The sequence below is a fragment of the Octopus sinensis genome, linkage group LG2 (genome assembly GCF_006345805.1).
Source record: "Octopus sinensis linkage group LG2, ASM634580v1, whole genome shotgun sequence".
NCBI classification, from domain to species: domain Eukaryota; kingdom Metazoa; phylum Mollusca; class Cephalopoda; order Octopoda; family Octopodidae; genus Octopus; species Octopus sinensis.
In genome coordinates, this window is record NC_042998.1 from 146,075,918 (window position 1) to 146,090,592 (window position 14,675).

The following is a 14,675-nucleotide window of genomic DNA, read 5'->3' on the forward strand; positions in this document are numbered from 1 at the left end:
TGTTCGATTTTACATACACTTTTCTATGCTTAGCATAGATGACATGATTATTGGGGCATTGTTTAAATATTCAGATGCTTTTCCCGTTGCTAACCTGCATAATAAATCCCACATTGCACTTAGCTTCAAAGGCATAAAGCTAGCAGATGATGATTTGATGGTAGATGGTGGGTGGAGCTAATAACCACAATGTCACTGCTGGTAGCTGAGCAATTTATCACAAAAACTCAAATGAAAATACATATATCATCTTTTAATACCAGTTTTTCATGTTGACATGGGTTTAACGAAGATTATATTAGGAACACAAGCGTTAGTGCAATAATCAATAGCTGGCACTGCAATTACAAGGAAAAAATTTGTTGTTTAATGATTAACTGAGACATTCGTTCTCGAAAATCACAGATTTAGTTATTTGCAGGGACACCAGGCATGTCAGAGTAAATTTTGAATTCATTATTAACAGCACTTTGTCCTTCCGGCCTGTGCTAATTGTCTTTGTTTATTAGAAAATGAGAATTTACATTATTCTGTTCATTGTTGTTTAACATCCACTTTTCCATGTTTACAAGGATTGGCTAGAATTTGATGGGGCAGATTTTCAATGCCCAGATGCCCTTTGTGTTGCTAACCTTCATCTGTTTCCAAGTAACATCACTTGTATGAGTATGATACTTGTTGCCACTGTCATGTAATATCCAGACAAGGGTGCACACAAACACATACTTATATATATATATAACAAGGGGCTTTTTTCATTTTTTATGTGCCAAACCCACTCAAGGCTTTGGTTACTTGAGTCTGTAAAAGGCACTTGCCCAAGGTGCTGCACAATGGGACCAAGTCAAAGATATGGTTAAGAAGCAACACATCTATTCTAGAAAATGACAGGATTTAGTTACTTGCCTTGCTCTAAAGGACACTAGGCTTGAATTCTGATGAACACATCTCTTATCTAATGCTGATTGTTCTTGTTATTTAGAAAATGAGGATATTATTCTGTTGTCTAAGTAAACAGTTTATTATATTCCCACAGTTTGAACGGTTTGTTACTGAACCAGGACCCAATGCTACAATTAAAGAAAAAGAATTTGGTGCCATTTTGTTAGCTTATGCTGGGCTTCCTGATAACAAGAAGGTTCGAATGTTAAAACGAGTCAAGAAAAGTTATAAAGACCACTCCAAGGTAAATCATCATTATTTTAATATTCACTTTACCATACGTGCATGAGTTGGAGTTTAAGGTTACATGCTCCTTTTTGTCACCAACCTTCACTTGCTTCCAAGATCAGACTTGTTCACAGAATATTAGAAATGAACGAGACTGTTTGGATGAGTGACTCATTTACAACTGTCACACAATGTCAAGACAAGACAACATAAACATGTGTGCACATGAGAGGCATCTTTCAGTTTCCGTCTACAAAATCTACTCACAAGGCTTTGGTTGACCCACAACACTTGCCTAGGAACTGAGCCCAAAACCATGTAGTTGCTAAGTGAGCTTCTTTACCATATAGCCGTTCCTGCATATACACACTTTGGCATTTTCTCAAAGTAGATCAAATTTATTCACAGCTATTAATATTTGGATCATTGAAGGTGTTGAGTTGCCAAAATATCCTGCAATATTTCATTTGGTTCCTTATATTTAGAGTTCAAATCCTGCCAATGAAGGTTGGGAATGAAATAAAAGTACTAATCAAGTACTGGAATCAATGGTATTTACTAAACCATTCTCCCCTTAAAATTGCTGTGTCTAAATTAAAAATAATCATTTGGATCATTTCAGGGTATTACCTTAAATGAATACATTGACTTTTGGAAGTTTCTGAAAAGCATCAATGATGTTGATACAGCTCTAAGCTTCTACCACCTTGCTGGTGTTTCAATTGACAAAGGTAAGTTTTTGTTTCATTACCCTTTTGATATACTGACTTCAGGTACCAGGTTGTTATGATACAAACTCCCCATTTTAAAGTAATCTGAATTAAAACCTTCCATAAAAACTTATGCATAAATTTACGTTTCAAACACCAACTTAACTAAATTCTGTGCTCATCTCAGAATCTGAAACAAAGGCAGTATATTTTGATAAGAATATGATAATGAAACTAAGCTCCAGAAGTTGCAACATTTTATTGTGAACAAGTCTAACATGAGAAATAAGTGTAGAGGAATGGGGAGCAAGGAAGAACATTTTATATACTGGAGCAATGGTATTAAGGTAAGATTTATATGAAAATATACTTAATCCTGTGCAGTTTTAAGTAAAACAATGGGCTTAGATATTTAATGTCTTAAAAAATATTCTCCATAATATACTATCTGGGATTTCTACATTTATAATTAATCTTACATGGATCAGATGGAATTCATTGAGGCAGATTTTCTACAGCTGAACACCCTTCCTTGTTGCCAACCCTCACCCATTTCCAAGCAATGTAATACTACTCCTAATCAAATTTTCATAGGATTAGAAATGGACACTGATATGAGTGATGCTTGTTTACAATTATCAGATGTTACATAAAGCCTTTCAGATTTACCAAATCAACTCCCAAAGCTGTAAAAGAACACGATGACCCAGTGTACCATGTGACAGGACTGAACCCTAAACCTTGTGGCCATGCATGCACCTAAATGTTTGAAAGATCGTAACTGATTGCCACAAGTATAATATTTACGATATACAACATAGTAATAAGAATTCTTCTATAAGGACAAGGTCTGAAATTTGGGGAAGGGGGGCTTAGTTGATGTAATCTGATGTAACTGATGTAACTCCAGTGTGTAACTGATTCTTCATTAACCCAAATAATGAAAGACAAATGAAATATTGTTAAACATTTTGTTTGACTTCCTAACAATCTTGCCTGTTTGTTTATTAGTAAGTAGTCTCTGGCTGCGAGAGATTAATTAGTAAAACCATTATATGTGTGTATAGTTTCAAAATCCATCTCCTTTGCAAAGCCTAGCTACCAACTCTGTGTTTTGAGCTGCCTACAAGTTCAGTTTGGCTAAGGTTTAAACTATCTCAAGGATGTCTGACTGCACAAGTTTTCAAGCAAGTTTAAACCTACACTCTGAAATCCTTATAATTCCAGGATTTTAGTGTTTGAAAAAAAAAAGAAAAATCCAAAGCAACAATTTAATGAATATGTTGCCACTTCAGAAACCAATCCCACATAGCAGGGGGGCTTAAGATTAAGAGTTTGGGACAATGTAACTTCTTTACTTCCCTTCGTTACTATATTTCTGACCAAAATACACCCCTCATGAGTTTCAATTAAATTCTAAAATAATCATGAATCTAGGCTTGTTTCATTAAATAACTGTAACTTTTTTACTTATCAACATATTGTGATATTTGGAACATAATTAAAGAAAGGGTTCTTAATCAATTCTATTGCATAACTTTTGTCTCAAAGTGACTTTAATTACAGGTAAATTGAGCAAAAGGTAAAAATATTAAAATTTTGTTTAAACATCACCATAGAAAATGAATCATCAGCTAATATTCAAATGGGTATGCAACAAAATTTTGAAAAAGAAGAATTGTGCACATCACTAGATTATCAGTTGTACCATAAAGGTGGAATACTAGAATCCACCGCAAGTTTGACCGAACTAAAGAAATCGGCCCTGGTTATGGTATGGAAGTGATAAATCCAGACCACATCATTCCCCAAGCCATGCTGACTAACAGTTTCCCTGTATAAAAACTAAATCCACAACAGTACCCAGTGTTTGCTTCACAAATTTTCCAAAATTTGAACCCCCATTTTGTGTTTGTTTACAATCTGCATAAATTTGTCTTCGAAGTGATCTCTTCAAACTAGCATACTGAAAAAAAATAAAAGTCTAATGGTTTCACTTCCTAAGAAAGACTATAGATAAACTTTATCTCCTCAGAAAAATTGCTAATAAAAACATTTTTAAAGTTTTTTTTACTTCATTCCTATGTAAAATCGTCTTCGCTGTCGCCGATTTATTTCTTCAGAATCGCTTTCATTTTCGGATAAAAAAAATCCTATTTTGTACACCACGTGCTTTAAGACCTCATGCATTCTTTTTCTCGATATCTCCCTATTTTCCGTTTGAAAAGCTTTAAATTCGGAATCAATGCTTGATAACATGAAACTCCTATCGATGCCGAAAAAAATCTCCCAAAATTCAAAGTTGAGATATCATGTCAAGCAATGTCAGATACTATAAGCCAACTATTTACAAAGTGAAATCGCATGTTTTAACGAATGTACCAACAAGATTTTGGTTCAAATTCACATTTAAATAACAGGTTCTCACGGCCGGGTTAAATAAAAAAAGGCAACTACTTTTCTCAAAAGTCCCCCACCCCTCAGAAATTTTTACCAAAACATAATAGTTACTTTACTGCCAGAAAGTAAACAAAGAACTAATATATCACATTTTTATGTACTGATGAATAAATCTAATCCTTCGTATTTCATTCTTTTTTTTCAGAAACCTTGAAACATGTTGCCAAGACAGTGGCTAATGTCCAACTAACAGATCATCTTGTGGATTTAGTTTTCACTATATTTGATGAAAACAGTAAGTTTTGTTCGGGTACTCTTTAGAATTCAGATTACTTTGTCAAATGTAATATTCACATATTTAATCAGAATGCTCATAGCTTCAAGATTTCAATGACCATTTTTTATAATGGCATCCTTAGGAGAGGTGTGAGGCTGGAATGTCTTGGCCAGTTTAAATCCAAATGATGCATTAAGTCCATATTTTAAGAAATGCCACGAGACAAAGCTTTTACATATTTCTATATGAATTTATTTTTTTTTAATTATAGATGATGGTCAACTCAGCAACAAAGAATTTGTGCACGTTATGAAGCAACGAGTAATGCGAGGGTTAGAGAAACCTAAAGACACAGGTTTTGTAAAATTGATAAACGCAATGATGAAATGTGCAGTATATCAAACTACAAGCATGTTTGATTAGTCTTTTTACACTTAACACATTTAATGCTAATTTTGTTTTTCAGCTAAAACTTTATATAAGTTTATAATCCTAATATCTATTATTTCACCTTACAGTCCTAAAACATCACTAACAACTGCATATCTTCTTGCATTTACTTTGTAAATAATATTAAGTTGAAATATGTTAACTTGTTTGAAAATGCTATTGTTTAAATAAAAACTTTTTACAAACTAGAATGATTTCATTTATAATTAATATGTCTATATTAGGAGCAGCGTGTGGTAAGTAGCTTGCTAACCAACCACATGGTGTCTTCTGCTATAGCCCCGAGCCAACTAATGCCTTGTGAGTGGATTTGGTAGACGGAAACTGAAAGAAGCCTGTCATATGTATGTTTGTGTCTGTCCCCCACTAGCATTGCTTGACAACCGATGCTGGTGTGTTTACGTCGCCGTCACTTAGCAGTTCGGCAAAAAGAACAAGTCCCGGGGTCGATTTGCTCGACTGAAACAAGTAAAAGAAGCAAAGCAACCTTGTAATAAGTAAAGGATCACGTTTCAATTACTGGGTGCAGTCATCTGGATATACTTTCTTTGGGACTTAACACCAACTTGTGATATCATAAGAGAACCTGCATAAAACTTCTGGATCTTCATCTCAGGACATACAACTGCTATCCAGCATAAGATGAAGCTTTTGCCCTGGTAATAATTTTCCAGGTCATAAAAATCCTATAATTGCTTCTGTGTATGGTAAAAAAAAAAAAAAAATTCTGTAGTATATATAGGTACCAATGTTATATCTAATCAAAAGCAATCGCAGGCTGTTGGTCCAACTTCTTGTTCCAACCTGAAATATCTAAAAATAAGACTGTTCCATCAAATTGGAATCTTTGCCCAGAAGTGTTTTAGCTACTCCATGTTTGAAAATCCTCCTGTAACTGTTGGAAGGGTTGTCCATATCTGTATCTTGATCAAAACTGTCAAGTACATCCACCTGTTACTTTAGAAATCTTTCAGTGCCACCAAAGTTCTCTATATTTAGATTTTGAAGACCATCCCTATCAGAAGATACTTCAAATGTTCTTTATTCTTTGCATTGTAGACATTCAAACCCTGTCACCTGTTACGTTTAAGGCAATATGATTTTGCAAAACTACCAACTTTAAATGCATGTATTAAACGTCTTAGCAATAAAATATCATCCAAGCTGCTGTATAAAAATCTGCAATTTTAATGAAATTACCATCCACATAAGCTCAATGGTTGTGGCTAAACTAAATGACTTGATATGGTCCAACTCTTCCTATCCATATAGGATGCTTACAATAGACTCCTGCTGTTGAGTATAAATGCCTCAAGACCAAATGCACAGCTAACTACTTTAGTCACACCCATTCTTGTTCTAACATTTAGCCAGATGATACAAAACTCACATTACATGCAATGCTCTGTCAAAAGAGTTTAACCAACATTCAAATATACATTTACAAGCTCCAGTTAATAACACAAAACTCATTCAATAGTAAAAGCCTTTATACATAAAAGATGTTACATTGAAATTTCTAAAGTGATATTATCTAGCAATTAGGAAAACAATTGTTCATAGAATGGTGGTGATGAAATACTTTGAGGTGTGAAATGTTTTAAAGCAGAGCCAGTGGCATACAGCATCATCAAAAAAGTTTTTTTTTTTAAGTTGCACAATTTTTAGCAACACTACCACCTACTGCCAAAAGCTACCCCCAACTGGATGGATGATTCTTAATGCATTAAAAAGAAAAATGCATTTAAGCTCCATGGTAAAATCCTTAGTTTCCTCCTCATCTATGAATTTAATGATTATGAAATTTGCTATAGAATCTGAAACGTAACTTTACCATGAATTCACTTATTTGAAAGTCTTATTCAAAAACTGCTTTCTCCAAATGATGATGCATTGATGTAAAATTTTTGTTTTTAGGCTTAGAATCTACTCCGCAATGTTGTCATGTTCATAAATTCTCCATTGTCAAGCTTCATGTAGAGCAAGAGGTTGTTGACAGACCAGATCAAACCCAAAACTCACCCCCGTAATTGTTCATTGCTGCTCCCATACCACCCCCCATGCCACCTCCCATGCCACCCCCCATGCCACCACCACTGTTGAAGTCAGACATGAAATCTGAAAAGAGAAGAAATAGCATTTGAAATATCAGGCAAAAAATTTTAAACAAATGTTACAAAGGATTTTTCTATAAAAAAAAAAGGCAAGATTAATACTTACTACCACCATAATTATTCATACCGCCGCCACCTCCCATTCCTCCTCCACCCATTCCACCTCCAATTCCTCCAAAGCGGCCACTGCCCATGGGGCCATCACCATAGCCACCACCAACACCACCACCATCACCACGGCCATCAGGAGTAGAGTTCAAGAAGAGCTCTATGTAACGATCCTCTAGAGAAAGAAAGAAAATGAATCAAAACATGAAATAAATATAGACATAAGTATTGTAAAATAAAGAATTAAACTTACGAATGTAATTTTTGTGTCTCTCCATGGAAGATACAGCATCCTGATGGGAACTGAAGTCAACATCTGCTTCTCCTGTTGGCCTGTTATTTCTATATTCAAATTCTATCCTGATTGGGTCTAAAGGTCTGAAGAACTGCAAATAGGACAAAAGTTGACAAAAGTTTATTATGGCATGTACACACAATATGCATGTAAAACAAGACCAATTTGAAAATATACTTACATCTCTAATATCCTGTTCAATTGCTTGGAATGGTAGACCTCTCATGTGTACAGAATGGCCAGATTTGCTGACATACATACTGCCAGGTGTTGCACCTTTTGGTCTTGCAAAAGATCCACCTTGTAATCGACCTCTGGTTTGAGGACGAAGATTTCCTCTTCTGTTGATACCACCAAAACCCATGCCACCACCATAACCACCTCCATACTCATCATAGTCATCCTCAAAGAATCCTACAAAAACACATACAACCATAAATAAAAGCGGTCTAAGTTTACATACTTAAAAGAATCAAGATTTATGTTTATAAAACATGAAACACCCACCTTTAACATTTCTGCCACCTCTTCCTCGGCCATAACCACCAGCAGCAAAGCCACCACCACCCATGGCATTCATACTGCCTCCAAAACGATCGTTTCTATCATAAGGACCAGGTCTGTTACCAGCCATGAATCCTAGATTACGTTGTCGCGGTGGTCCAACATTTGCATAAGCCTCTTGCAATGTACTAGGGAATATTTCAATATATCTAAAATAAGAGAAGAACAATATTAACACTGGCACAATGCTTAAAAACATGAAAAGAATACATCCCCATTTATACACAGGATACTGAAATTTACGTCAAAGATAATACATCACAAGTTATTTACATTTCAGTATCCTGTGTATTAAATAAAGGGGGGAAAAAATAAAGAAAACTGAAAAAACCCATTCACACATCATCTACACACTAGTCACTAGATTTAGCCAGGTTATGTTGCTACTGTAATACTAAGTAGCTCATTCAGCCAAAACCCTTAACACTAGGGACATTTGAATGATCAAGCTTGAGAATTCATAACATTCAGAATTATTTTTTTGTCTTCCTTCTTTACCCAAGTTACATTACTTGAGGAATAACATCCACAGATCCCCACCAACCAAATAATACTACCTTCAAGCTTGATCAAATCAAAAACCCATATAAAGAATATCTAGTTTCAAACGAAAATACATGCACAAATGACAAACTATAATTTGAAATCTGTTACCGAAAAATACAAATTCAGAAATACTCCTGCAAGCTAAGGAGGAACCAGTCTCAAGTTTCACTTTATAAAGATTTCATGTATGTATTAAATATATCCATTAGAAAATTGCCAGTATTCACTAATACTCAAACAGGCCATAAATTTAGCTAACAGAAAGTATACTAGTCTAGATGAATTTTATCCAATTCAAATTGCCCATTAAGTGAATTTTTCAAAAAAGCCTTATCTTAACCTTGGGCAAAAATAACTAAAGAATGGATCCAGGCCACTCACTAAATATAGGCTGAATGAGCTTTTACATATAAAATTACAATTTTTTTTTTTAATCTTAAAACAACCCTTCTTAACTCCAGTATAATTTATTTAAAATTTAATCTACAATGATGATTATACAAAAACAATTACAGAACTTTATAGAAAGAAAAAAAAAAACAAAATCAAAACACAGAAAAATGCTTTTCATAGAATTAATTATAAGAGAGGCACAATGTTAAGCCAACCAGATTTTACTTTGCGATAGAAAAGAATAATTTATTCTAAGAAAATTTTACATGAAAGAATATTTTTTTTAAAAAAAAAGCATTTTTCAAGTGTGCAAATTTATCCCAATATAAATTATTAAAAATTAAAAAAATTAATCCAGTCATTCAAACTCAGCACACAAACCAACAATAGATAAGCCCCAACAGGCCCATCCGTCCTCCCACCTGTGCCCCAGTCTTGCCATGTGTTTATCCAATGCTTTTTTGGCTATTTCTGGTGATGCATACTGTACATAGGCCTCCCCCGTGCTGCGCCCCTGTCGGTCCTCAGGTAGCATAATCCCATTGGGGACAATCTCCAGCCCTACACACCCGTCCCAATCAGAAAGACACATAATGAAGCAACAAGTGAAACTTATCATGCAAAAAATATTAAAAACCAATTTAAATTAAGATAAAAATATCAAAGTGCATACAAAAAAGTTAAATATTCAAAATACAAACATTATAATAAGGTGGGTTTTTTTAAAAAATACAAGCCCAACCTTTAAAATTCGATCAACATTATTATTCTTCATAACTAATAAATTAGCAATTTAACATTTATAAACAATAAGATATAAATATATTTACAGTATTTAACAAGCTATTTCATTTAAAAACATTTTCTATATATCATTCCAATAAGCTAAGAAAACAGGAAGAAAGGACTAACTTGAAACAAATGAAAAAAATACAACTCAAGAGCCTTATAATTTTTATACAATCAAAATTGAAATTACAAAATTACATCAGCAGAACATTTACAATACAAATACATGGCAATATACAAACAAGATTAACAATTCAATATCTAAAAAGGTTCTTAATTTAGAAAATAGCAAAGTATACAAATTTTTCCCTATTAAAATATTACAGCTCTGTAACTAAGTACATATAATCAACAACCTACACAATCTCAAAAAAATTAAAAAAAGGACAGGGAAACTTACTACCAGCATCTGAAAAACGACAATTAAGGGGAGAATATATATACAGCTAAATATATAACATCTAACTATATACATACACTATTTAGACTACAAACTTGACTACATATCTTTATAGAAATTATAAAGCAAAGGTAGAGACCAAGCTCCTCCAATAATTTCTTACACTGATAATGCAGTATTTGTAGTCAGTCAGATACTGATTACAACTAAAAAGTCCATAAAAAAAAAAACTATTCAGTTGTAAAGAAAAAATCTTACCTGTGAAAAATTGAGCAATCTCTTCTTTTGAACATCCAAATGGCAATCCTCTCATCCTTACCACAGCATCACTTTGACCAGTCACCTGACTGGATCCAGCTCGCTTGATAACCCAATCCATCTCGCTTTTCTTAGATCTGAAGACTACAAACGGTTAGATTGAAAGCAATGTCGTTAGAAACCCAAATCCTTACTTTCCCCATTCCTAAATCTCCACAAGAATTTACAGTAAATGTGAAGAATCATAGATCAATTTCAAAGATATGAAGAATGTAAAAAAGACATGGTTTTCTAGAAATACTAAAAAACGAATTTATTTTACTATGGTGATGCTACAAACAAGATGTCCAGTATTTTGTCAATGATTCTAATTAAACATTCAGTTATGTCTGCTTCCCAGCCAAATGGTTTGAGGTTCATCCCATGGCATGGCACTTTGGCAAATGCCTACTATAGCCCCAGGGTGATGGAAGCCTTGAGTAGCTGTAAACTAGTGCCACTAATTTACAATATTCTGTAAAAGTACATGTCTAACCACAGGGAAGTATCTTGCTTGGCAGCAAACAAAAGGGCATTCAGCCATAGAAATCTGCCTTGAAAAACAAGCATAAAAAATGAAAACTAAACTTCAGATTAGAAACACAAATACATCCATGTAAGATCACATTAAAAGAAATTGCTGTCTTAGAGATACACCAACAATGACAAACCTTTAAACTGCTGCCTCAATTGGAAGTATTTCATTCCTAATGTTGTGAAAACCTGTATCCATGGAGGAATAATACCTTGCCTTGAAATAGGTGAGGGTTGGCAACAGCAAGGGCATCTAGTTAAACATGCATCGAATTCCATGTGACTCATGAATGGAAGCTGGATACTAGCATTTCCCTTCCTGAAGTAAATATTTCATTTCCGCTTCAGTACTTCAAGTAAACCATGCTTTTTTTTTTATACATTCCAATTATTTTCGAAATTGTGCCTTAATTTCCACATTTCCCAAATTTTTTATACCTTACCTTCAATGTATCTCTGACCCATATGAGCATTATTCTTTTTCAATGCCAGTTCCTTGTCCTCGTTACTGACAAACTCCACAAAAGCCTCACCACTAGGTCGACCCTCTCTTGAATAAGTGAAGTGAACTCCCATTTCCTCACCATAAACTCGGCAACCTGTTGGAAATGGAAGGCAGATCCAAATAGACTCCCACCATTTAAGATATTCAGCAAATCTCACAAAAAAAAAAAGTACATTTTTACAACTGCACCAACCTCCCTTTTCTACAGTTTTGATAGTTTCAAACAAACCTGACCATCAAAAATTTTTCACCTTTAAAGTGAGATCAATGTAACAGTAAAAATTTAACCCGTGTGGGAACTTACGTTTACCCTAAAATGTTTTTGCTGCTCTAAACCAGTGGTTCTCAACTGGGGATCTACAATAGTATTTTAAGGGCCCTTGAAAAAATTTTGCTGTAGCTGTATTGCCAGAAACGGCTGTGTTTCAGCCTACACAAGTTAATGTGAGGGGGGAAAAAAATAGGAATTTTGAAGAACGTTTCCACAAATGTCTGCGAATCTACCAGAATAAAATAGTAATCAAAGGGGTCCATAGATAAAAAATTATTGAGAACCCTTGCTTTAAACGAATCCGACCGTCAAAACCGTTCATTAGGTAAATTAATCCTTTAAATTAGATAGATATATAAATTGATTAGGTAAATGTCCGACACTGGTGTCACAACAAATGTAGAAGATTTTTTTTTTCATTCTCGAGTTCAAGGACTCATAAAACCGGTTAGCCGGTTTCCATGACTTGAGTTCGCAACATTGCCTCTGAAATGGACGCCGGTCCGTTACATGGTTCAAAACCAGCTATTTTAAGTGGAGAGGATTAAGTCGATTTACATCAACTCCAGTACTTTAGTACTCTTATCGATCCCGAAGGGATGAAAGGAAGAGCTAAGCTCGGCAAGATTTGAAAAAGCTACCGAGTACAGAAATGGCAGTAATTACATTGTTTTTGATGCGTTTTCCTTCTCTAGATAAATCACTGCCTCTAAAATTAAAAACGGATGTAATACTAAAAATTTCCAAGTTTTATAGTCCAAACCTTCAAAGAACTTGAGAACATCTGAGGCTGTGGCAGCCCATGGAAGACCACGGAGTCGCACAACACATCCCTCGTCGTCATTATGTTGATCTTGCTGCTGTTGCATGGTGACAGCAAATTTAAGAGGAATCTGGAAAGTGACTTCAAAAGACCTTGCTCAGCTCCCTAGAAATAAATATTTGTACTAAGTGATTAACAGGAGCAATAAATAAAATCAAGTTAAATTACAAGTTACAACATGAAAAAAAAATACAAGTATGAACACGCTTTAGTTACGTTATTAAACGGAAACAAAATATATAAATAGTTGCCCTAATTTGAATTAAAATCAAGTTACGAAAAAAAGTTTTCTGAAATGCCGATATATAAGAAAAATAAAAATATAAAGTGAAGTAGAGCGTTCTAGTATAGAGAAATGTCTAATGCTTTTAGATAGATACAATAGAGATTTGATATAGTATGTGTGTGTGTGTGTGTGTGTGTGTATATATATATAAATCTAAACCAATCCTTTGTATTTCCTCCTCTCATACGACATTGCGATAAGTATCAGAGAGGAGGACGCATTAACAAAAGAATAGAGAAACGAGGACAACTGAGTTACTTTGTATAACAAAGCTTTTACTAAAATATAATAGTCAATACAAGAATAAACTACGTAGATTTTTATTTTTTTTTAAATACAAATAGAAATAAAAAGAAAGCAATTGAATGTGGGCTTTGTTGAAAGCTGCCGCTCGCCATGATTGGGGGGGGGGGAATATAAAGCCTCACCGGCATTTTTTAATAAAAACAATGTACATTCAATAATTTTCAAATTAATAAAATGATATACGGGAATATGTATTTAAGGTATTAGTTTAAAGGTTTAATTTTTTAATGCTAAATGGTTTCAAATTGAAAACTATGTTGGTTGAACAAGAAACGTGTAAAAGTGTATTTCTCTTCAATATGGAGTTGATAATCTTTCTCTTCCTTTAACTCTTTTGTACTTTCAGTTCATAAAACCACTCAGAAACAAATTAATTAGAAATAACGTTTTCGCAAATAAAAAAATGTTTATTAGTACATACATTTAGATATTAAAAAAGAAAGCTGTTGAGTATTTTCTGAGGGAGAAGAATTGTTACGAAACATTTGTTAAAGACGAGTCAATGGCTGAAACAGTTTTTCCCGCCCAGACGGACTTCATTCGATATCTCAAGGAGAATTATGTTGTGATATCACTTAACGATAGAAATAGAATATCTTACAATAAAATATCGACTAACAAAATGCACATAAAAATATTATGTGAACAAAATTAAAATAAATAACGTAAAAATTAAAACAAAGAAGAAACGGAATTTTTTTTTTTTGTTCCTTGTCCGGCAAGACAAAAGATGGCACGTGCAGCCGATACGTGATACAAGATAAAACTACATTTCCCTTAAGATAATAACTCAAATTTAAGGCTAAATTGTAATTAATCTTCCCCTTCTCACTTTATAAATTAAACAATTAAAACTGTACTATATAATCATACATACAAACACCAAAACTGTTTCTTCCGTCTCCAAAACCTGCGACTTACCTTCTAGTTGACCTGCTAAAGATGGCGGAGAGAAATGTTCGTTTCGTTATATACTAAAGGCTCATGGGAAATACTCTCAAGTCAGAAATTTTTTTTATACATTTATATTAATAACATTTTTAATTCCTTAAAAATTAATTATTTTTATTGATAGAAAATTATTTCTATGATCAAATAAACTTATTCAATTTTTTTTAAAAAGTTGTTTTTTTTTTATGCTTCTGTTAGTAGAACGTAGCCATATTGCCTGTTACCGCGTTTCATGGAATAGTCTTTGTCATCGGCTATTATCGTAGACATCTACATCGGGCTTTAATTAAACTGACCATTTTTTAATTGGAAAGATCTTATTTTTTCACTCTGTATGCTTCTTTCTGGATGAACAATGAGTTTTCTCTTGTAAGTATAACTCCATTCGTATCCGGTTTTTTCAGCCAATGTTTATAATAGATCTTTCGTCATACAAACAATCTTATCTTATTTCGTTACAGCTAAAACAACGAAGCACATTACAAA

General features: G+C 33.8%; 3 protein-coding genes across 19 annotated transcripts in view; 2 read left to right on the forward strand and 1 right to left on the reverse strand.

The window, feature by feature from the left end:
* LOC115231432 (calcium uptake protein 1, mitochondrial) overlaps positions 1-5,193 on the forward strand; it is a 48,019-nt gene extending 42,826 nt beyond the window's left edge. For 12 of the 13 annotated variants that reach the window (XM_036500070.1, XM_029801456.2, XM_036500082.1 and 9 more), the window contains 4 exons: positions 1,037-1,186; positions 1,793-1,901; positions 4,486-4,575; positions 4,829-5,159. In XM_036500070.1, coding sequence (XP_036355963.1) covers positions 1,037-1,186; positions 1,793-1,901; positions 4,486-4,575; positions 4,829-4,980 — 501 coding nt within the window. In that variant the 3' untranslated portion in view covers positions 4,981-5,159. Of the gene's footprint in view, positions 1-1,036; positions 1,187-1,792; positions 1,902-4,485; positions 4,576-4,828 lie in introns of all 13 variants that reach the window. The other variant, XM_036500073.1, reaches the window with a different exon arrangement.
* Positions 5,194-6,479: 1,286 nt separating this feature from the next.
* LOC115223440 (heterogeneous nuclear ribonucleoprotein H3) lies at positions 6,480-14,244 on the reverse strand. Of its 2 annotated transcripts, none has more exons than XM_029793999.2 (10): positions 14,160-14,244; positions 12,587-12,751; positions 11,491-11,646; positions 10,475-10,618; positions 9,450-9,588; positions 8,032-8,237; positions 7,706-7,938; positions 7,483-7,615; positions 7,228-7,404; positions 6,480-7,125 (listed from the first exon to the last, which is right to left on the reverse strand). In XM_029793999.2, exons 2-10 carry the CDS (start codon positions 12,690-12,692, stop codon positions 7,013-7,015), a joined length of 1,407 nt encoding a protein of 468 aa, XP_029649859.1. In that variant the 5' UTR covers positions 12,693-12,751; positions 14,160-14,244; the 3' UTR covers positions 6,480-7,012. The 2 variants fall into 2 exon arrangements, with proteins under 2 accessions (XP_029649859.1, XP_029649867.1); XM_029794007.2 differs by having other exon boundaries at positions 14,116-14,175.
* Positions 14,245-14,376: 132 nt separating this feature from the next.
* The window catches only part of LOC115224347 (MOB kinase activator 1B), an 82,760-nt gene continuing 82,461 nt past the window's right edge, over positions 14,377-14,675 (forward strand). For all 4 annotated transcript variants that reach the window (XM_029795238.2, XM_029795247.2, XM_029795231.2 and 1 more), the window contains exon 1: positions 14,377-14,558. Coding sequence is in view for 2 of the 4 variants with exons in the window: in XM_029795247.2 (XP_029651107.1) it covers positions 14,545-14,558 (14 nt within the window). In the remaining 2 variants the exon portion in view is untranslated. The remainder of the gene's footprint in view (positions 14,559-14,675) is intronic.

What these genes read in the sequence shown, in the direction of transcription:
- LOC115223440 (XM_029793999.2), bottom strand. Translation starts at nt 12,692, where the DNA reads ATGCAACAGCAGCAAGATCAACATAATGACGACGAGGGATGTGTTGTG. An exon ending in TTGAACAGGATATTAGAGAT is followed by an intron (nt 7,616 to 7,705) that starts GTAAGTATATTT and finishes TCCTATTTGCAG; the next exon opens with TTCTTCAGACCTTTAGACCC. An exon ending in GAGACACAAAAATTACATTC is followed by an intron (nt 7,405 to 7,482) that starts GTAAGTTTAATT and finishes TTCTTTCTCTAG; the next exon opens with AGGATCGTTACATAGAGCTC.